This window comes from Vespula pensylvanica, chromosome 3 (genome assembly GCF_014466175.1).
Source record: "Vespula pensylvanica isolate Volc-1 chromosome 3, ASM1446617v1, whole genome shotgun sequence".
In the NCBI taxonomy this organism is placed as follows: Eukaryota; Metazoa; Arthropoda; class Insecta; order Hymenoptera; family Vespidae; genus Vespula; species Vespula pensylvanica.
The window spans coordinates 6,594,955-6,617,458 of record NC_057687.1 but is presented as its reverse complement, the minus strand read 5'-3'; the positions used below and the strand labels follow the sequence as shown (position 1 = coordinate 6,617,458).

At 30.5% G+C, this 22,504-nt stretch overlaps 5 protein-coding genes across 13 annotated transcripts; 1 reads left to right on the top strand and 4 right to left on the bottom strand.

Moving 5' to 3' along the window:
• Positions 1–136: 136 nt before the first annotated feature.
• LOC122628098 (acyl-coenzyme A diphosphatase FITM2) lies at positions 137–2,298 on the bottom strand. The gene has a single exon (XM_043809955.1). It carries the CDS (start codon positions 1,949–1,951, stop codon positions 764–766), a length of 1,188 nt encoding a protein of 395 aa, XP_043665890.1. The 5' UTR covers positions 1,952–2,298; the 3' UTR covers positions 137–763.
• Positions 2,299–2,687: 389 nt separating this feature from the next.
• On the bottom strand, positions 2,688–5,915 carry LOC122628094. The gene is made up of 4 exons (XM_043809945.1): positions 5,409–5,915; positions 4,944–5,268; positions 4,293–4,838; positions 2,688–4,209 (listed from the first exon to the last, which is right to left on the bottom strand). The coding sequence occupies exons 1-4, from the start codon at positions 5,550–5,552 to the stop codon at positions 3,455–3,457; spliced, it is 1,770 nt and encodes a 589-aa protein (XP_043665880.1). The 5' UTR covers positions 5,553–5,915; the 3' UTR covers positions 2,688–3,454.
• A 97-nt stretch (positions 5,916–6,012) lies between these two features.
• LOC122628099 (polyprenol reductase) lies at positions 6,013–11,861 on the bottom strand. 2 transcript variants are annotated; one of them, XM_043809956.1, is made up of 6 exons: positions 11,180–11,861; positions 7,091–7,410; positions 6,850–6,998; positions 6,566–6,754; positions 6,198–6,493; positions 6,027–6,128 (listed from the first exon to the last, which is right to left on the bottom strand). In XM_043809956.1, exons 2-6 carry the CDS (start codon positions 7,270–7,272, stop codon positions 6,036–6,038), a joined length of 909 nt encoding a protein of 302 aa, XP_043665891.1. In that variant the 5' UTR covers positions 7,273–7,410; positions 11,180–11,861; the 3' UTR covers positions 6,027–6,035. The 2 variants fall into 2 exon arrangements, with proteins under 2 accessions (XP_043665893.1, XP_043665891.1); XM_043809958.1 differs by lacking the exon at positions 11,180–11,861 and having other exon boundaries at positions 6,013–6,128.
• LOC122628097 (TNF receptor-associated factor 6) lies at positions 7,708–9,827 on the bottom strand. Of its 2 annotated transcripts, none has more exons than XM_043809953.1 (6): positions 9,647–9,827; positions 9,431–9,517; positions 9,164–9,294; positions 8,772–9,078; positions 8,550–8,698; positions 7,708–8,483 (listed from the first exon to the last, which is right to left on the bottom strand). In XM_043809953.1, exons 2-6 carry the CDS (start codon positions 9,485–9,487, stop codon positions 7,883–7,885), a joined length of 1,245 nt encoding a protein of 414 aa, XP_043665888.1. In that variant the 5' UTR covers positions 9,488–9,517; positions 9,647–9,827; the 3' UTR covers positions 7,708–7,882. The 2 variants fall into 2 exon arrangements, with proteins under 2 accessions (XP_043665888.1, XP_043665889.1); XM_043809954.1 differs by having other exon boundaries at positions 9,431–9,489.
• On the top strand, positions 10,655–22,132 carry LOC122628095 (zinc/cadmium resistance protein). 7 transcript variants are annotated; one of them, XM_043809949.1, is made up of 9 exons: positions 14,623–14,860; positions 15,239–15,474; positions 15,682–16,174; positions 17,680–17,872; positions 19,002–19,124; positions 19,234–19,532; positions 19,712–19,956; positions 20,241–20,419; positions 20,487–22,132. In XM_043809949.1, the coding sequence occupies exons 4-9, from the start codon at positions 17,684–17,686 to the stop codon at positions 20,973–20,975; spliced, it is 1,524 nt and encodes a 507-aa protein (XP_043665884.1). In that variant the 5' UTR covers positions 14,623–14,860; positions 15,239–15,474; positions 15,682–16,174; positions 17,680–17,683; the 3' UTR covers positions 20,976–22,132. The 7 variants fall into 7 exon arrangements, with proteins under 7 accessions (XP_043665881.1, XP_043665884.1, XP_043665883.1 ...); XM_043809950.1 differs by lacking the exon at positions 14,623–14,860 and having other exon boundaries at positions 15,066–15,474; positions 15,687–16,174; XM_043809947.1 differs by lacking the exon at positions 14,623–14,860 and having other exon boundaries at positions 15,066–15,474.
• The last annotated feature ends 372 nt before the right edge of the window (positions 22,133–22,504 follow it).

Here is a 22,504-nt window from a genome sequence, read left to right as displayed (position 1 = left end):
AAAAAAAAAAAAAAAGAAAGAAAAAAAGAAAAAAAAACAAACTATATATTTATAAAAATTCTGTTCACTGAATTTTTTAATTTGAACAATTTCAAACAGGGATATATGAAAAGTAGCATAAATGCATTAGCATAAATTGAATGAAAGGTTTTTGTTTTTCATTTAATAAAAAGCATATATATGTACTTTGTACTTTCTCTCTTTATACAAAACGTGCGTGTGAGCTATTTACAATTCTTACCACAAAATTATTCTACCAAACAATATAGAGATGAACACATTGTGTTAATAAATTAACAACAAATATAACTTATTAAATACAAATTGTAAAATTTGAGATAAATTATGTAAATGTATTTGCAGTTACATCATACCTTAATGAAATACTATATTTTATCAACAGTCCATAGAGAGGTAACAAAGTTAAACATTCCCATATTTCTTTTTACTGTGATAATTCCTAAAGTCAGAAGCTCGAAGATATTTGATCGTGTGCAAGAAAACCAATTATCACTACAATCACATCAAAATGAGATTACAAGAATTATACCTATGTAAAAGTATCATAACGTTCTTTACACATTTTTATGTACATGATTTACTTTTTTAAATATTCGGATATTTTTGAATGAGTAGTAAGTACTAATCGAATAATAGTTGAAAAATAAATCAAGATGATTTTTCAGTGTCAAGAATGAAAAAAAAAAAAAAAAGACAAAAAAATTTAAGAGATAACCACCAATATTCAAACCACACGATATGGTTAAGGAGTTTCAATCTCCGATTGCCTACTCGTCGAGACAATTTTTTCTGGATTATCTTGACCAGTTCGAATAGGAAGACCCATGAACTTATTGTTGGTTCCATTCAAAGTACTACGTCTTGCTCGTGCTACAGTAAGGTCGCGTTGAGGTTTAACTTCGTTATATTTAAAAAGACCATCACCTGGAGGTGGTAAACCATTTTTTGGTGATTTGTACCACCACTGATAAGTGACATACCAAGTTAGAACGGCGGCAATACCACCGAGAAATTTTTCTATCATAATATGATAATAGAGGACGGTCGAGACCAGCATGACGTCCCAAAGTAATTGTTGCATAGTCATTACAACGAAAAGAGCTCTTAAATAGGGTGTACAAATTTTGTGGGCCTTTTTTAGGAACTCCAAATCGTTATCGGAAAGATTCCGAAGCGGACCAAAGCTGGTCTCATTCGGTGTTACTCTGCAATGTTCTTCTCGCATTATTAAATCCTTAATACCTTCCCAACCAATCATAGAGGAACCTTCCTCGGCTAAGATAAGGCTGGAGTATACAAGGATGAAGCTATGACCTGATATATCGAGGCCATTCCAAAATTTTCCTGCTTGAAGACATTTAACTTTGAATTGCAATTGAGCCTCCTTCGTGTTAACGCAACGACCAAAATTATTTTCAATGTAATTAAATAATTTTATCCACGTTAGCCAGGCCAACGTTGCAAGAACCAAACGAGCTAAATGCTTCAATAAGATCGTCCTGCGACCGCAACCAAGCGTATGAGACGTAAGAACTACCCATGGGATGGTTACTATCAAGAGCCATCCCCACCCCCATTTGACGAAATACCGATTGAGCGCATTATCCGATCGGGAGAAGTATGATCTAGGCATAATCACGAAATCAGCCACGAGAGATATCGTAAATATCACGCCACAATATATGGCTACCTTCAATCTGGTATCAAAGAGCAAGGATTTTTTGCAAACATGTAAAAACATAGTAACGAATATAAGACCTATAGAGCTAGGTGCCGTGGTCGGTCTCGTCCCACCTCGATCTTCTTGATTTGAGCTCGGACGGAAATTTAAACGGCTCAACCTCGTGTTACCTCCCGAAAAAGAATTTCCCATGAAACTATTCCCACTTCCGGTGTTCGGATGGATTCCTCTTCGTTTGCCAGCTGCCATCCTTTCCGTTTTTTCTTGTTCTTCCGTATTTTAATCCTTGTCTCTCTTCCTTTCTCTACTCACCTTCAAAAGGTATTGATAATTCTGTTATTTCTTTCAGTTCATCGTCTTACATTCGTGGACTTCGGACTTATTGAGGTTAAACAGCTGATTCGAGATTTCGTCTTCTCTCGAATTGGAAATTATTTCAACGATCTTTAACACTTCTTCTTTTTCTTCTTCCTATTGATTTATTAGTCTACTAATTAGACTAAAATGTGCATCGAACACTGCACAACGCGAAACTTTTTACTGTATATCTTATGGACGACCGTACCGCCGTGATAGAGTCTAGCGCGCTCACCGAGCTAATTCGCTCAGTCATCAAACTACTCCCAGATTTATATTCCCCCTCTCCAACTCCAAGATAATTATGCATTAGTTTCTTTACAATCGGCCACGTTGCAACTGGCTAACATCGTAAAGAGAAAAGAAGAATTAACGTTATAATTATTCCTGTCATCTTCCGAAGTTCAAAGACAACACAATTCAAAGTTCATACAGTTTGAATTTTTTTTTTATACGTATGCATTTAATTTTCTAACCTTTCTTTAGACGAAATTTGTGATTACATGAATACATTATTCAATTTGATAACAAAAATTACGCGCCTTACTTGTACACGCGCTACAATCGGTCGTACGGTAAACAAATTTTTTCTCTAAGGACGTGGGAACAAAAGGAAATTTTCATGTACTGCCCATTGAAAAACAATGTATTTACGACGTTATTACTTGTCGATGTACATACATACAATGTTTCGTTGCTAATTTTTTTCTGTTGTAGAAATAAGTATAATATTTTGATAACTAAGTCAATGTTTCAACAGATGTTTGTCTATACGTAGATTACCATATACGCGTGTAAAAGATTGATAACGCGTGATAATAAGTGAGAATAAGTTGAAAAATGAATTTTCTTTGCGATAATATGTGACATGTAACAATTCAACTTTAATGTCTGCATTCGATGGTATGATTTTTCTTTTTTTTTTTTTTTTTTTTCTATTATCGTACAATAACTTTAAAATTTTATGTAATACATAGGCATAATATTCGATGATAATATTTTGAAGATCTATAACGCAACAATATTGCTTTTTTATGTCAATACCGGCGCACTGAAGCATAATACAGTTGTGTAAGATACAACGTGTAACATCAATAGCTCATTTCAAGGCACCATTATTATTGTTTTTCTAGTAAAAAGATTATTCGATAAGCCAGCTTTTATCTTGTAATTAAATTTGTAATTTAATTCAATCGAAGAATATAATTTTTTTTTATTCGTTTGATACTTTTTTAGATAGAAAAAAATAAATAAAAAAATAAATAATTTCACGATCATTCTCACGTGTTCGTCATTTTGAAAATACAAATGGCGTCCACAGCATAAAATCAATTGATTTGCAACATATTCTAAATAACTATATATGATGTGTGCCAAAATATGCTAATCAAATGTCTATCGTTTATCTACGTTTGTAGAATGCATAGAATTTGCATAGTTGAGAAGTATTTTAAAAAATTGAACATTAGGACGTGGTAAATTAGATATTATTAAATCTAATTTAACAATTTTAATTTTGGACGTTAGCATTTTAGGCGATTCGTTATTGTACGAAGACCAATAACTTACCAATTCTGGATATCCCTCTTGATTAATATTTGCAGCTGCAATGGAATTAAATTTTACTCGTAAATCTAAATTTGGTTGACAGTTAGTACCATTACATAGTTGAGTAACATCAGTTTGACTAGCATTAATAACTTGTACGTCGGTATAATTAACAAAAACGATCAATACTCTTTCGATTAGTTTTCGTTCAATAATTTTAGGTATCGTATCTGTTACCGAAGGATTTGTATCAAGCCATTGCCAGAATTTTATTACAAATCCAGTACTATATGGTTCTTCTGATGTTATTAAAAAGACTGGTTTTGAAACAAACGAATTTGGACTGATATATTCCCAAATTCTTAATGTTTGATTTGGTTGTTTTTGAAGAGTTAGATTTAAAGTAGCTTTACAAGATTCCCAAGGGCATATGCCTTCATTTTCAACCATCAAACGATGATAACGTGTAGGCTTCCAATAATTATTTTGTTCATCCAACATCATTGTTTTAAATATACGTGGCGATGCTGTTATTTCTCTTTTTCTTTGCGATAAACTTGAACCATTGAGAAGTGCTTTTAACGAAACGTACTTTGTTATGCCTACAAAGTATAAAATGTTTTTCTTAGAAAAAATATGAAAAAAGATATTTTTTTCAAATTACATGTGTTTATGATATACGTACGTTTACCATTCATGTCATGACATAAATACAAAATAGTGCCCTCAGAAACAAGATTGTATATATTAACTAATGAGCAATTATGTTTTATATACTTTCCCAGAAGTTGTCCTGTATTACCAGATAAAAGAACAAGAGACGATACATTTCCTTGAGTTACTTCTACACTTAGTAGATCTTCAATTCCGTCAGAATTGAGATCTGGTAAAATCACTGGTAATTTGGGAAATGTATGTACTTCAGAACTCCAGTGTATTATGCCTGTGGTTGGATCTATACTCTTTAATAAACCACGTTCTCCAACGACAATGCAATCTGACTTTCCAGATTGGTCTGTGTCAATGGATATGCAATCAATATTAGTAGGTACTCTTTCTAAACAAACCAACCATAAATAAAGACCACTGGTTCCATGTATAGATACAATGGAACTTCCTCTTGATGTTTTGGAATTAGAATCTGTATTGCTATCATTATATTCTTGACCTCGAAGTAAGAATATAAGGTCATATGGAGATCCAGGTATTATAGTTATTGGCCCATGTACCTCTACAGAGATAATATAACAGTTAAATTTCAATGTATCAAATTACACTACTTGCTACTAACAACAAAATTAATTCGTTTATACGTTGTTTCATGAATCATACTCACCTACATTCCATAAAGTTTTTTCCCATGAAACAGATGATTGTGGTTCATCAACTGGTGGACATATCATAGTATCACATGGTAAAACATATAAAAACACAAGTATCGTTGCTATGCATAATAATATAGATATAACTAAACAGAAACGTCGAAGAGGAGACATATCTCTACGTTTCCACAAATCATTTTGTGTATTTCCTTCTATTATCATTTTAGGTATATCATCTCTGTAACACTTAATTATGTTTTGTCCATTCCTAGTTCGATTTGCTAAATTTCTAGTTTCATCCAGTGGATAATACGTTCCATGTTCAACTGTGGTAGGCTCCTAAAATTATGTGATATAGAGAGTTAAAATTAGAATATATGTGAAATTTCTTTATGATAAAATTTTAAGATGTTTTAAATATAAGATTTGTAAGTGACCTAATTACTTTCTTCATTTATTTTTCAAATAATTGATCTCACCGTTGTTTCTCTCTCATCGTTAGTTTCTTTGTTTGTTAAATCACTTCTTTGTGTTACATGTTCATCCTCATCTTCGGTGTCAGTATTGCTCATACACTGAGGAAGAGGTGTATAACCTTTCCCACTGTGATGCTCGGCAGACATGATAAGATGAGGTTTGATAAAATTATTGATCTATATCTGCCAATTTAGCGATTATCAATATCATAATATCATTTATCAGTTCATATTGAGTGCAATTATTGAAAATCAACGTTTCACGTTAAACATTACTGATCTCCTCTATCACGAATAAACTTGAATTAATCTGAAGATGTGAATGCAATATCTAACGATTATAGAGGGCAGATCAACTGACAACTGAACCACTTCAAACTTGATGGTAACAATGGCGAATTTAAAAAATATTTTATATTAATTATTTTGTTTTGAAAGAAATATTAACATATTTATTATTTATTTGTTATATAACTATACTACTATGGAAAAAGGTACTATAAATAAAAAATAATTAATTGCAAATTATTACTTAAGTAAATACTTATTATTCAATGTTATTTTAACAGTCATAATTGAGGAATGAAACATGTATATATAATATATAATAATGTATGGTAATAATTACTTTTAGAATAAATACGGGATTAAAATGTTACGTTTTTTTGGGTAGTTTTGAAAAGTTTTTTTATACCATAAATGAGTCATCATAGCACATTGTACCTATAAAAATTAAGTTATTTTAGAAAATTGCACACACACACAAATTTTTATATCTATATATTTACGTACTTGGTTTATTACAACCCAAAATGTAATGTAATGAAATGTATTACTTTGCCAAAGAATAATAGATAACATTAAATAAATTAAAATTTCTGTAAATTGCAATGGTGTAGACAAATATTCAAATAAGCCACCATGCGGTACTTTATAGCCATCAAAGACAACTTTATTATTTTCAGATTTTCTTAAATTAGCTAAGATAAAGTTACTTTGTAATTGTACTAACGAGGATAATAAAAATATATTAGCACAAACTATTTGCAGGAACGTTAATTTATGCCAATAAAGTAATTCTTTGGAATCTGTAAGGAGATTCGTTTTAGTAAAAAAAAAATTAATATACATTATTTAATTTTTATAGAAGAATATATTACCTCGAATGAAACCATATGATTCACCCATAATACTTAATATTGTTCCTATATAATGTAAATATCCAACTATATAATGAAAAATATTAATTTTTTTATCAGAGAAAACATTAACATAATGCGTTTCATAGAATCTTTTCCAACAATGAATAGTAAGAAGTATTATAGTTAAAAATCCACATTCTGGTGATACTAAAAATCAAAATATATAATATATCAATTATAATAAACCAATAAAAAATATATTATAACTATAAAAATAGTGCATTTATTCAAATATACTTTACTTAATGCTTTTCTAGACGTGCCAAGTGATGTATCTAATAACCAATATATAATTTCTGGAATTGTTCCATTCATAAAATATTTATAGAAAAATAGGATAAAAGAACAAGTAAACATTGGTGCTGCAAAGACATAGAAATGTCTAAACCATCTGAAATTGAATATAATAGAGAAAATAGCAATATTGTTTTATTTAAAGAAAAAGTTATTTATAAAAATAATCAATTATATACAATGACTCACTTTTTTGGCAGTTCAATTTTTGCAATTATAGGTTGATGAATTTTAATTGCATATTTACCATAATTAAACGTACGTGTAATTAAAACAGGTAAATAAGCTTCAGCATAGAGAATAAGAAATCCAAAAACGAGTATTGTACAAGAGAAAAATATAAATAAATAACGTATAAAATTTATATCCATTGTTCTTGAATCTTTCCGTTACGAGCGATCACACAAGATATAAATACTTGGAAAGTATTCTTTTTTTTATAGAAAGTAGTTCTTTTAATACGAAAGGAAGCTTATATAATACTTTCCATTTGTGAAATATCCAGCCAGCTATAACAATACAACAAAAATACAATAATTTTAATAGAATTATATCAAACAAATATTAAAATCAAAACATTTGTAATATTATTGGAAAGTTGAATATATACATGTGTCTTTTTAAAATAATTCGATTTATTTGTATTTATCAGAGTTCACTTTAATAATGATTATCACATTTATACTATAAAAAACGAAAGATCACACGTAGTGGCCATCATACTTATATTACATTATATACTTATATTAAATTATATAAGTATGATCTGTTATAAAAAACAATCATTTTATTATGTTACATCATTATTACTATTACATATATTTTTAATTCAACAATTTTGTACAAAAATTGGACGGATTTTTTTCAGGATTTTTTATATAAAATTGATAAAAAATATCTTAACAGTTTAATAATACATAAAAGATCTTTATAATTATTCACAAAGTTTGATAAAGTTACTAATGAGTAAAATAAATGGTCTTAAACTAATGGTAACTTAAATTTATCGTACGCTCGAACTTCGATTCGAAATGTTAAAGTATCTTTTCGTAAAAAGTCAGGTAAATCTCGTATGCGCACAAATTCAACGTAGCCGAAACTACGCTTATTTAATTCACAGATAGGCTTTCTAAAAGCTTCAAGATCTGGTCTGGAACAAGTTCTCTCCCTTATATCTTTTTCTGAGTTATGTGGATGTATCAATACGAAGTACATAACACCATTAAAAGGCCAATCTAGTGCATCGTCATTCTCAGATTTCATAATATGTAAAAGTATTGACAAAAATTCCGGATCCTTTGAGGATATATTTATTCTGGCACAAATTTTGTAACCATTAGGTCCAGTATAAAATCCGGGACTATAATACATCTTTAAAGGATCATTTATCATGGAAGTAAGCTTTTCTTGGAAAGAATTTAATTTCCAGATATAAACACCATTACAATTACGTAATAGCATTTCCTCTTCAGTAAAACGTACTGAAGTTTGTAAAGCTGTAAGTTGATTTTTTTGATTGGAAACAGTGATAGAAAGTTCTCGATTTTGTTGTTCTAATACCACTATCCTTTCATACAAACTCCTAAAAAAATATTTGGCTGAGTAATTTTTAAACACATAACAGGATTGTATATATTTTTGTATTTACTTTAATAACTGCTGCCAATCTGGTGGTGGTTCTTTATCTGATGTTGATGTTCCATTTTTAGGTGGTGGATCCCATAGCTTAGATTCTGCGGATATAGCACTGACATTGCCTTGAGTCATTGATAAGCGTGGAAGTGCATTTAGTATCATCTGTTATATAAGCAAACATATATAAACTAAATATGAATCAATATAGTAATATATTACATATTATTTTACTAACAGTTAAATGTGAATTAATATTTTTTTCCAAATGAATATGTGAAGATTCTTCGGTACAAAATATTTCCATACAACCAACATCTTTAAAAGGACATTGAGTCCTTTCTGAGGTAGAAAAATTTTTGTATGTACATTGATTAACATGGGTCTCCATATCTACAGGTGATAATTCTATTAAACAGCCAAACTGACGATATGCACATGTAGTTCGCTGTTGAGATATCTCTCTGCTGGTATAAAGGTCTCTGAAAAGATCACTTTCAGATTTTAAAGGTTGACTGTCTACTGGACAACATGCACCTTCTCTTCTAATAAAAAATATAATATAGTTAGATAATATTGTTATATGATAACTTCAATATTATTGAAATAATTATTTGTTAGAAAACTTACTGTAGCCAAGTGTAAATGCATCGAGAACAAAATTTATGACCACAAGATGTTAGAACTGGATCACGTAGCCAAGTTAAACAAATAGGACACTCAAATCGGGGTTCTAAGTATTCTTTTATACCATCACCACACTGCACGAAACAAATGCACCATAAATACAAATAAATGAATAATTATATTAATGCAATAATAAAATTCAGCGGTCTATCGATTTCTGTACATAACCATTTAAAAAAAACGTAAAATGGTTCAATATTTATTACATACAATTCCACTTTCTTCTGCCACCTTAATAGGTTCATTGGTGTTCTCTGATGTGGCCATCTCTAAAAAAAGGCCGTGATATAAAAAAGGCCATGATATGAAAAAAAAAATGTATAAAACCGCTCAAAATATATTTCTTGTAAAAGATGACGTTTCGCATTACATGATGATTCATTTGTCGTATATGATGACTATTTTATATAAAATATAAGTACTTACCGATTGTCTAGGAAGAATTCCTGTATTGTGAGAATTAACTATACCGTTTTATATATATTTTTTCATTTTAATGAAAGTCACGTTGTTAAATACAAAGACGTCATTGTTCGATTATTTGTATACATATCGCACAAAGAAAACTAGAAAAATAAATGATCATTCTTGAATGATTTGATTTTCTTAGTTCAGTTCACTATGTAAATATATATATATATATATATATACAAAAAATATTCAAAGAAGTATACAATCTCCTATTGCATTTCAAGAATCATCAAATTTCTATAAAAAATTTTGTGTAGAGAAAACTAACTTATCGACAGAGATAGATGTTGATACCTCGTAGTTTTATAAATATTTATTTTCATTTCCAATAAAATACAAAAAACATATTCTTTTAAGCATTTGTTAATTTTATTAATAGAGTGTCTATACGCAGCAGTTTCTATGGAATGAGATTTAAGCTATCGATATTACTTGAGATGAAATATTTTATTCTAAATTGTAATACAACGCAAGTACTATGGTGCTAATTATCTGCATTCAATCGTCATTAAATTTAATAATTAAAAAGATTTGAAAAGATTTTTCAAATTTACTTATGTATACACATATAATCTATTAATATTTTGAATTTTAATTCTTTCACATGTATCGGCGCTACGATCTGTTTCCAACGAACCATCGGTAATACAGAACAGCCTGCAAAAGACGTTGAAATTGCATTTAATTTCTTTATCAATCAGATCTAATAGTTCAACAACATTACAACGACAAATCAAATTCACAAAATAGCTACATTTTTTAACCAACAATTTTCATCAACAATTAACGAAAAGTAATTCACGTGACACGTTTATAGAAGAAATAAAAGCCGCGAATTTTGAAACTACATTTAAAATAAAATCAGCTATTTGGATCTCGATCATGTCGCATCCGCAAACGTTCATTTCACTAGTTTCCGATATAAACGCGACGCAAGAGACGACGTGCGTGTCTTTCGTTTCTCTCTGCGATCCTAATGACGGAGATAGTAGTTGTTGGAAAGGAGGGTAACACTCGGGAAACGCTTGTATATAATATCTCGTATTACAAGACGATCGTGCGTCTTGTATGATCAACGTGATATCAACGTTCGTCGCGAAGAAAATAAGCAAGAAACGATGAAAAAGATGACACCTGAAAACACCGGAAAAATCATTTCAATGTCAAAGGAAGTGCATATTCGGGTTCACACGGATCCGGCGCCCTTTTATCGATTCTCCGATGGCCAATCGAATTTTTCGAGGTAAGAAAATGTTTTTGCAAGTCTTCGAACTCGATAACAGTTTGTACTATTTATGAATAATAATCGATTTGATTTTATTGTTTTTGTTAACATTGGAGAAATCGTTTTTTTAATAGAGAAATCAATGTTTTTCTTTTATTTATTTATTATTATTTTTTTTTTTTGGATATCACGAATAAAAGTACCGAATTTTTTTTGGAACGAAAGAATTCAAATAATAAAGAATTTTTATATTTATTTCATACCTTTCTTTATTGATTCATCTAGGTATTTCTTCTAACGTGATACTAATGAGAGTGCGTAGACTAGCGCGTGAATTTATATCACGAAGTTTCCAGAAAAAAGAAGTTGGAGAAAGGTGCGAGAGCGATATCTTTAACGGAATCAGGTGAATGGCGTCGAGATTCTTCTTCTTCTTCTACTTCCGTAAATAATTGTACACGCTCACGCATTTACTTTCAACGTCTTTTACGTATGTATGTTCACGTATATTCGCGCGTGCTCGATTTATACATATCTATATATACGTATATGTGTTTCACGATAATGCAACGTATCTAATCGAGAGTATTCATTGCCGTTTTTATTTTTTTGAATGACGGTTTCCTTGGTATACGATATATTTTTAGATTTATTGTAAAACACGATAAAATAATCGGACATATTGCTAAGAATTTGTCAAGTTTATCAATCTGTTTTGACATTTGGTTAACGACATTTCGTTATTTAAATGAAACGAATTCAAATATTTGGCCTTGACTATGAAACTTTACGCTATTTCAAAAGATGCTTGCAACTCGTATTTACTTTGAATAATTCATTATTATGAGACGCACCTTGACGTTCGACTTGTTCTTACGAAAACGATAACGATAGAACGCGGGAAAATTGAAAATTGAAAACTATGTTCCATGTTATTTGCTATAATTTATTAAGTATTCGTATTCGCGTGTAATAATTAGAGAGAGAGGGAGGGAGGGAGAGAGAGAGAGAGAGAGAGAGAGAGAGAATGAAGAAGAAAAAGAATTATTATCTTCCTTTTCTCGACGAATGTGACAATGTTAAATGTTATTGTTAATATCGTATCTCGCACGTGCATATATCGATCGAAAATATTATTTAATATCTTCGAAAAAATTTACCAAAGTGTGGGATACATTTTTAAGAAATACGATAGATGATCGTCGACGAATTTAGCTAAGTATTACATGATTTACGATAAGAATGAATTATAATCGTCAGTTTTTAACTGACGAGAATTCGGTCGTACAACTTTATTATTAATAGGTAAAATTCTTGAAGTATTTTTTTGAGAAGTCGTAGTTACAAAAAGTCATTATTTTCTTTGCATATATAGCTCAATAAACCACAACATCGTGATAATAATAATAATGATAATAATAATAATAGTAATAATAATAATAATAATAATAATAATAATAATAATAATAATAAAATAATGATATTGGTAATAATACATTCTCCAGTTATTGCTTTATCACTGTGAAGAATTGATTGTTACATGAACGAATAGATTATGTGATAGACGTGAAAATCGAGTTGAATCGAGCGTGAAGCTCGGTTACGTAAAATAAATTAAGATGGTGGAATTGATAGATGTTTAGGACTGGTGAAATGTATTGTGAAATATGAAATTAATCTATATACTATATAGGATGAATTCTCAATTAAGAAATTTAAATTAAATTTGTTAAATATATGAACAAAAAAGTGCGTACAAACGTACAAATAATTACGTTCACATATGTGACGTCTTCCTTCGATTATTAATTAATTCATGGATATCGTTTAAACCCATGAAAAGTGAAAACTCAAAATTGTGATCTACTAATGTTACAAACGAATAATTAAAAAAATTTTTAACAACGTACCATTTTCTAGCTGTACTATGTATTGTCTTCTTTCTCGTTGCTGCCACAATTTATTTACACTATTCAAACTGTCAATACATTGATTATGATCAAATCTTAATTTCGAAATCACTAGAACAGTAAGAAATGTCACAAAAATTTTGGCAATTTTTCCTCGTTGTTAATGTCGTGACCTTGCTTGTCTTCTAACCGTGTATGGCGGACTTAGAAGCTCGGATGCACTCGGTCTAACTGTTCAGGATCCCGTCATCCGTTATCCGAGCCAACTCTTCTACCATGCACATCGACTAGGTTGTTGCTCCCACCTTCTCCTTGATACAACTCTTAGTCAAGTAATTCCGTTTATTGGAAGAATAATCAATTTGTATTTCTTATATTTGTTTCTGATTTCTAGTTGATAAGTCTTTATTAAGACCATTCTTCAATGAGTTATTAGTTGAAAAAAGATTTGGAAGAATTACTATTATCTTTTCTGATATTAAATGATTTGTTTATTATCACGTTTGATCAACGTTAATATCACAATTGATATTCTCTCTCTCTTCACGATCGTTGAACATTTGTATTTATATATACGTTAATTTTTCGATACTCTCATAGATACGCACGTATCTACTTTAAAAAATTTATTTTACTTAATTGTCGTTTGTTATCAAGCTTTGTCTATGTTTATCATAATAACTTCGTTATAATTTATAGAAGTCGTCAGGCTAGCGATTTATATATATATATATATATATACATATACACACACACACTCACACACACACACACGCGTGTGTGCGCGCGCGTACCATTAATTATTCATAATAAGTTAAGTTTGGAACTATACAACGTTGATTCAAACTCTGAACGTCGAACTTAGATTTGTTTTATTATAAAGAACTTATCGTTCTTAAACTCACAATCAATCTGAGATGAGTCTACAAAAAAAAAAAAGCAATTTGGTCTGATATCGAAGAAGATAATAGTAAAGTTGTTTGAGATTAGTTGGCTTAACAGTATACGTGTACAATAGGAAGCAGACGTTTGGAATCTGTCGAAGCAGAAACATTATCGTGTCATGAAGGAATTTCTTATTGCTCTAATAGAAAGCTCGGTTCTTCGACTTTGATCGTTGTGTTCTTCCTCTCCCTTTCGATAAGAAAAAAAAGAAGATACACCGAGTTGGGTCTTGAGAGAGAAAGTCGTCGGAAAAATTGCTCGAAGAACGACGTATACATTGTATACGCGAGTTTCAGTGATTTTGTTTTCCTAAGTGTTGAGTATTGTAAGAGAAAAAACAGTGACATTTGCAAAACACGTGAGTAAATTTCTATAAAGTCGGTCGAACGAGAAGTTTCTTAAAAATTGTCTCTTATATCGAACTGATTTTCAAAAGATAGATTTATTTTCTTTGACTCATATTCGTATTCAAAGGATTACAGACGTGATTTTCTTTTCGTTTTTATAGTCAAAAAAATTGGTGTGTCCTTGTTATTAGATAAATTATCTTTTTTTTCAATTCATCTATATTTCGATTATATTCGTCATAACTTCGATTTGTTATATACTTTATTTTTCTTAGGGGATTCTAATTGTTATTTATTTGTAAATTTTTATTATGGATATTAAGTAATTACTACGTTATTTCATTTGAAAAGTTTTCATTTAGAAACAAAGATTACAAACGTTAATTTCTACGATGAAATGAAATTCGAATGATTTTTGAAATCGTTGAAATTGTGAATAGGGAGAAGGGTGGGGGGGAGAGCACGATGGCAATGATCGGAAGGAGCGGACGATTTGTAGTTCAAAGGCTATTACCGTGACCGGATGTTCGCAACTAACTCTCTCGTTGTTAGATCCACCTCTGGCTTCGCTCGTGAAGCTAACACGTTCAATTTAGATTGACTATGAACGACTGTCAGTAAAAGCAACGTCACCGTGCTCTCGTGTATACCTACGAGAGGAATTTTCATCAGAAATCAGCTTGTACAAATTCGTCAAACTGGACCAATATGGACCTAAGGAAGAACAACATCTTTGTTTTTCGTGAGCACGTTGTACCTTTACACGTTGTGTTTACATCGAGAGATTAAATTAAATCGTATAAATTCAATTTAATACCGATCGTATAATTCACTATAATATTCAACTATTTTATGTTGAGAATTATAATGGAAAAAAAATGAGAGAAAATTAAAATTTCTTTTTTTGTATGCGATGTGAAAAAAGAACTATAGTTTAATCTTAGTAATTTAAAAATTCAGCGAATAAAGAAACGAGAATACGATATTACATAATTTTTTGTATGTAATTTCCAATGTAATTATCATTAAACAAAATAACGTGATGCAATTTTAACGTTTTAACAAGCGTTCAACTTTTTCATGTACTTTTTTCAACATACTTGAATTTCTCCTATTGAAGATCGTACGTCGCATGGAAATAAAAGAAAACAAATAATTCGATTTGAATGGATTCGTGAGCATATATACATACATACAAACATACCTTACGCCTACGAAAAATGTCGTGGCTCTTCGGGAACTTTGAATGAGAACGAACAACAACGATGAATCATTCTACGAAAACTTTTTTGGCAGATCAGATAGGAAGAGTTGTGTTTTTTAACGAAGTCATCTCTCGACCGGTTTTTGACTCAGGTATAAATTTTTGTTAAAGAAAAAATCTAAAATACTATATAGACTTCGATAGATCACGAGTAATATTAAAAATTAATTTTTAAAGAGTAAACTCGATAAGATTTTATTTCGTTACTTAAATAATATAATTTGTTTTAAAATCTATATATCAACATCTATATATATTTGAAAATAATATAAATGGTCGTTCTTTATCCTTTTGTAAAGAAAAGAAAAAGACAAAGAAATGAAAAGAAGGAGTCATCGGTGAGGAGACAAACAAGGACGAACGTCCTTTCAAGGAGAAAATACACAGGAGAACAACACACAGATTCCTAACGATTGTCATTCGCTTTCTTCGAAGTCAATACAGCGGACTCTTGTCCTCTTCGTTATTCGCTTTTCTTTTCTTTATCAAGTGGATCTATGAAGACGAACGCTTGTGTGTGAGAGAAAGAGAAAGAGAGAGAGAGAGAAAGAGACAGAGAGAAAGAGAGAGAGAGAGAGAGAGAGAGAGAAAGAGAGAGGGATAGACGAGGAGAGAGTCAGCTGCTTCGATGATAAAAAGCGTTGAGCCGATTAAAGGGTAACGTCAGTCGGTGTTGTTCCTTCCTCCCTCTTGTGTTGATCATTGATGTGACTGAAAGTCGCATAAGTTCGTTCATCTAGTGCACGGGAATTATTTATTTATCTTTAGAAATTTTTTAAACTAGTCGATATTGTAAGTGTAATACAAACAATGAGAAATAAATATACAAGATCATCGAGTTGTTCGATATCGTTCGTTCCTTTCGATCTAAATCAGGATTAAATATGTACTCTAATTAGTTTATTTCATATTTTATTAATAGAACGTCTATCCGGTAAACATAAATTATATACACGTACATAAATATATGAATATTGTCTACAAATGATAACATTGAAGATCGTATCATCGAGGACACGTGGTTTATTTTAATGAGTATATCGACGTACGTGGATCTATTATTTCATAGGAGATCATTACGATCATCGTACATGGCGTAGGTGGATCTCGGAATTAGATACGTAATTACCAAATCATTCTGCGAAACGTAATACGTTGGGTCCATTCTGTGTTAATTGTGTATATATATAAGGTCTTTTATTCGTTATTCCAAATGGAAAGTAGAACATTTGATCATTATGAAAAAATTTGTCTTATCGATTTAATTTTTTTTTTTTTATTGAGGTGTACGATACTCGCTTAGAAAAAAAATAGAGATTAAACAGCTTTAAATTCAAGTGCCCGATAATATCGAAGATGATACCTTCGTCAAGTGAAAATGAAAATGGTGATCTTTGTACCATTCAATTCGATTTCTTTTAATATTTTTACAATATTTCTTATATAATTAATTATTTCTTATAATATTTTTATTTTCAGTATTAATATCTACTATTCTTTTTAATATGCAAAATGTTTGTTTAATATTGTGAACAATGATTCGTTATGAAATGGAAATGAAAATGAAAATAATGATTGTTAAATTGAATTCGATCTTTTTTAGAAACTTTTTCTAGAAAATGTATATTGATGAAATACCCACATTATTGTGTCATTGACGATAACTCGGAATAAATAGCGAGAACGTAATCTCCCCTTCGTTAATAATCCCTCATTTTTACTTCAAAGAGATATTTTACTAATAACATGGCGACGGATGTATGTGAAATAACAATACGGTTTATATAAAATTTTATTATATTGAAGATGAGATTCTCGTAGTCTCGAAATTTCTGAAAAGAATCTTTGAAAAGAGAACATAAAAATGATCGTTCATGTTCACTATCAGAAGCACTTTCACAATATCTTCTCAATCCATTTTATTATTGAATTATTTAAGTAAAGGTTTTATAATATTATCACATCTTATTTAGGATCACCGTTCGATTCTTTTTCTTTTATCAATATTTAAAAATTATAAAAAGAAAGAAACAAAATTATCACGTTGTTAGGTGAAAAGGAGATCAATGATTAGAGATTTGAAAAACGGATCGAACATTGCCTCGAATCGGTCGGTCAACGGTAATTCTTGGTGCAATGAATTACACTGATTTGCTATACATCGTTCTTCCACTATTTGTACTGTCAGAGAGAAAAAGAAGGAAGGAGAAAGAGAGAGATAGAGAGAGAGAGAGAGAGAACGAAAGAGAAATGAAAAGAGTAAGACTAGGAGCGTTCACCGTGTGACTTTGCTGCAGGGTCATGCCAGTGAAAGAGTGGTTCAGAAAGCTACAGCCTGTACAGCTGTACTTGGTGGTGTTCTTCACCGTGGCATTCTTCATCATCGAGATGGTAGCCAGTCATGTTACACACTCGTTAACATTACTTCTCAACGCCTATTATATGCTTTGTAACATTATTGCAACCCTCGGCTGTCTAGTTTCGATCAAGGTAAGTTAATTAATGATCTAGAAGATCTTTACTATTTTTATTTTTTTATTTTTTTACATCGCTCCTTTTCATCGACGAAAATCATTTTTTCACGTAATTAAAAAATCGATCTAATCGATTCCTATCGATTGTAATTTCTAACTAATTATATATAATTAGAATTTTCATGAATTAGATATAATTTTATTAATTAATTAATTTACTTATACCATACGATGAATTTTTGATCAAACAAATGTTCGATCATTAATCATGATCGATGATAATTTTTACTTATCAATTTTATTATATACTTATCATATCTATCGATTTTAATTATATTATTGACACCTCGAATTGATCGATTTTATTTCGTAACGATTAGATATAACGACAGGCGAGTTCGTCTAGAAGTTTGAATATTTTACGACTTTTTATAATTTACATATTATAAGACATTATTTATAATTAGATATACAGTAGTACCGAAATGAGTTAATAGTAAAAGCGTATTCTGTATTGTTTATTCACTCGTTCATGCATGTACGAACATTATTGTTGTATTCACTGGCGTGATTACGTATTAGGATAAGAGGCACTTTCAGACAATATTCATGTCATTTCTATTATTTCGCTTTCACTTGATTGTTCCGCAATTGAATGATCGTTTTCTACTTGCTGTATTCATAATATATGTATATCATTTTAAATAAAATTTCCATATACAGTTAAATAAAAATATATTTAAAAAAAAAAGAAAAAAGGAAAGGAATATTATAAAATGTCTAATAATCTTATTAAAATTATGACTATTAAATTAGATTCATTTTAAAGAAGCTTTCTAGGATGAACTAAGAAGGAATGTTTTCTGTTTTCACAACGTTGCTCCTGATAGGATTCAAGAATGTTATCTTTGACTTGTGTCGTGTGCATCCTGATAAAACGTCGTTGCCCTTTTACGATATTAATTATCAAGACCAAAGATGTCAGCATATAAATTGTTCTATTTATATATTTTTTTTTACTAAACATACATAAAAAATAATTGATATTTTTGACAATTTTTCAATGATATGAATTTTATAAGAAAAATTATCCGATAGAAATGAAGATTTATCGAATGATTATTATTTTTTCCATTATTTTACAGTATGCTCCACGCGAAAGTTACAGAAGTATTTACAATAGTACGAGCAGTTCTCTTGGGGATTCAGTGATATGTTTGGACGGCCAGGAACATGGCTCAAATACGTCTTTATCGACGAAGACAAAGGTGACTGGAATATTATTATTATTACTATTATTATTATTATTAATATAGATTAAATAGTAAGTTAAAGATTAAAACAATTTGTAAAGTATTTTGTTGTATATTTTTATAGCAATCACGATCGGACAGGAGAATGAAGAATAGTTTTGGATGGGCTAGGATCGATATCCTAACAATGCTAATTTGCTGCATTCTCCTAGCTTCCTTCTGTTTCTCTCTCGTAGTCGAGGCGTTACAAACGCTGGTCCATATAGATCATCTCGACGAGATGCATCATCCTGTGGCTGTACTCTGTATTGGGGCAGCCGGTATTTTCCTCAACATTTTTTGTTACATTCTCATTGGTGGATTCACATTTAATCAGGGAATATTGTTGCACGTTACCAATAATGGGGACGTCATTTTTAGAAGGTGAGTATCTCTGTAAGAGCAGATATATCGAAATGTCGTTTCAATTTCAAACCCAAAAGTTAACAATTTTATCATTTATATTTTATGAAAATAATAGTATAGTCCATATATTATAATATATCGTAATATGTTAGTCAACATATCAAATTTTAACAAGATATTTTTTATCTTATAATTAGGAATATAATATCACAACCAGAGACGGAAGGTGAGCAACGATTAGCAGTACAAACTAGAAGAAGTCCTTTAGCTGTTCCAAGAAGTCAAGGATTTCGAAGGATATGCCGTGACGTTCTCGGTTGCATTTTCGTTATGCTTGTATCAATATTAGTGTACTTCACTGATTCAGGCGTAGCCAAGTATTTAGATCCCGTTTTTGCCATTATTTCATCGATATCGCTTTTAATTCTGAGCTATCCGTACAGTAAGTATCTTTTAGTTATTGATTACGCGATAAGATAACTATACGGTCTCCAAAAGTATGCTGTCGATTTATTTCTTTTTCTTTGTTCCATTTACGTATCGATATATACGTATGTAGTACATATATCGCGATAACAATGAGTTATATAAAACAATATTGGATCAATCGTTTTAATATTTGTGATAGATACATATTTTTATTTTGTATTATAAAATATTTAATTTTCCTTGCTATATATGTATAATAGCTTGAGATATCATTAATGAAATCACGAAATTTTTCAGTGAAGGAATCTGGTTTGATACTACTACAAACTATTCCAAATCATATTAACATCGATTCCCTGAAGAAAGAACTACTTGAAGCTTTTCCAGGTATCGTCAATGTCCATGACTTTCATGTTTGGCAATTAACATCGCAGAAGATTATACTAACAGTGCACATAATATTTTTAGATCCTATGGTAAGTGATTGATATTCTGTGATGATAAAAACAATTCTTTCAAAGTTACACTCGTCATTGTTAATAGGTTTACGCCAGTATCATTGATCAAATAACAGCGTTTTTTATCGAAATGGGTATAACTCAAGTCACTATACAGCCAGAATTTCATAAGATGAAACCAACCACGGATAAAACTGATTGCTTGATACGTTGTCACGGTGAACTGTGTAGTTTATCGCAGTGTTGTACGAGAGAAAAGCTTGGACAGAAATCATCTTCCGAAGAGTCATTGAAACACGTACACGTGATCAATAAGAAGTTTGAAAAAAAAGAGATCATACCTGCTTCACCGATGATAGATTTAAAAAAATTTGTGATACATGATGAAGAGAGCCCAGAATCGGCACCTTCTACGACGAGTGGACCAAACAATAGTGAGGCATGCCAATCGAATGACGAACAAGTACAAAGCAAAAAAGATAATGCTAACGACAAAAGTTCCTATTCGATAAGCGTGGACGTTAATGATCAAAAACTTGCTGCTAACGACTCGAGTCACGATACCGTATCGTAACTTTATCCTTTTCTCGGCCGAGAATCGTTACTTCCTTTGCTCGCATTATTTTTTTTCCCTTTTTTTTTTTTGGAAGAATCTTCCAACGATAAGACTGTATTTTAGTATTAAGTATTTTTAATTGTGCATAGATAAAAACGTTCTATCGATTTTCTGTCGATTCAAACGTAAAAATGGAAAAAAAGAAAGAAAACAAGATAGATGGAGACGGAACGAAAATTAATTCTACGTCGAATTTTTATAATTCGTATTGTTGTTTTATTTTATCTAATATTAGAGATAGAAGTATTTCATAAATACAGTACAAATGATTAATTTTTCATTTACAATCTTAACGCATGAATATATGTTAATTGTTTTTGCTATTTCTTGAACCAAGTCAAACGAGGATATTTGACTACAAGATTTATTATAGTTTGACAAATCGTAAACTGAAATAAATATTTGTTAAAAAATCCATTTTTTTTTTTTTTATAAAGAGGACGTCGAGATTTTTAATGAAATTCTTAAATTGGAACGATCGAGTGGAATTATTTATCGTCTCCATTGGTAACGTACGGATCGATATCAGCGCCATCAACTTTTCCACTTGAAAGGTACTTCAACTTTTGCAGTTGATAACATTTCCTATTGAGATATGACATAAGTTACGAATAAAATAGATCTCGATTTATTCATTGTAAATATACATATAACAATTATTTAAATGAATTATTCAAACTATTTTATATATAAGTCATTAATCCTTCAAATAGTAATATAAAGTATTAATTTTTAATTGCTTTTGTAATTACGATTGATTTAGTTCAAATCTAATCATTTCTTTTATCGTTATAAAACTTTGCGCGGTAAAACGAAAGTGTCTTCACGTAAGTGTTACGAGAACTTTCACGTAACGTAATCTAGAATAATTAAAAATATAAAAATATTACAATTAAAAATTCATAGACGTGTATGAAATCACGTATGTATTTAAAAAAGGAGAAGAAATGAAAGAGAAAAAGAGAAACTGACGAAAGTCGATAAGAAGAGTTCTGTCCTTACCGATAGAGAATTTCATTCAAACTTTACAGTGTGATCTTCGCGGTTGTTCGAAACCAATTACATTCATAACTCTCGAAGAGAAAACGTGTAACCTTGAATTAAAAAAAAGAAAACAAAGTAAACACGTTGAATGGCTAAGTGAAAAAATCGAAATGAGTAAACCAAATATCAGGGAGTAGAAGAACGAAATTCGAAAGTGAGAGAGCGAGAAGAAATGAACTAACGTCGAAATGACGTCGTACGATAAGTTGCAACATTCCCCAATGGAACGCAAAAGGGGTGGGGTCGTGTGCGTGTATACGTGTGTACGTGTGTTACCACGTACGATCGCGCGTAGTTCGTGAGTTTAGTTCCAACTCTTCAGTTCGAGCGGTTCTAGAACGGAGTGATATCCGCGATCGGTGACTTGTGCGTCTCGATAATTAAAGAGATAGAAAGAGTGAGTGAAAAAGAAAGAAAGGAAGAAAGAAAGAGAGAGAGAGAGA

What these genes read in the sequence shown, in the direction of transcription:
- LOC122628098 (XM_043809955.1), bottom strand. Translation starts at nt 1,951, where the DNA reads ATGGCAGCTGGCAAACGAAGAGGAATCCATCCGAACACCGGAAGTGGG.
- LOC122628094 (XM_043809945.1), bottom strand. Translation starts at nt 5,552, where the DNA reads ATGTCTGCCGAGCATCACAGTGGGAAAGGTTATACACCTCTTCCTCAG. An exon ending in AAAAACTTTATGGAATGTAG is followed by an intron (nt 4,839 to 4,943) that starts GTGAGTATGATT and finishes TTATCTCTGTAG; the next exon opens with AGGTACATGGGCCAATAACT. An exon ending in TCATGACATGAATGGTAAAC is followed by an intron (nt 4,210 to 4,292) that starts GTACGTATATCA and finishes TATACTTTGTAG; the next exon opens with GCATAACAAAGTACGTTTCG.
- LOC122628099 (XM_043809956.1), bottom strand. Translation starts at nt 7,272, where the DNA reads ATGGATATAAATTTTATACGTTATTTATTTATATTTTTCTCTTGTACA. An exon ending in ATCATATGGTTTCATTCGAG is followed by an intron (nt 6,494 to 6,565) that starts GTAATATATTCT and finishes ATCTCCTTACAG; the next exon opens with ATTCCAAAGAATTACTTTAT. An exon ending in TTTGGGTTGTAATAAACCAA is followed by an intron (nt 6,129 to 6,197) that starts GTACGTAAATAT and finishes TAATTTTTATAG; the next exon opens with GTACAATGTGCTATGATGAC.
- LOC122628097 (XM_043809953.1), bottom strand. Translation starts at nt 9,487, where the DNA reads ATGGCCACATCAGAGAACACCAATGAACCTATTAAGGTGGCAGAAGAA. An exon ending in TGGCAGAAGAAAGTGGAATT is followed by an intron (nt 9,295 to 9,430) that starts GTATGTAATAAA and finishes TGTTTCGTGCAG; the next exon opens with TGTGGTGATGGTATAAAAGA. An exon ending in ATATTAATTCACATTTAACT is followed by an intron (nt 8,699 to 8,771) that starts GTTAGTAAAATA and finishes CTTATATAACAG; the next exon opens with ATGATACTAAATGCACTTCC.
- LOC122628095 (XM_043809946.1), top strand. Translation starts at nt 10,810, where the DNA reads ATGAAAAAGATGACACCTGAAAACACCGGAAAAATCATTTCAATGTCA. An exon ending in GGCCAATCGAATTTTTCGAG is followed by an intron (nt 10,935 to 17,679) that starts GTAAGAAAATGT and finishes ACTTTGCTGCAG; the next exon opens with GGTCATGCCAGTGAAAGAGT. An exon ending in GCTGTCTAGTTTCGATCAAG is followed by an intron (nt 17,873 to 19,001) that starts GTAAGTTAATTA and finishes ATTATTTTACAG; the next exon opens with TATGCTCCACGCGAAAGTTA.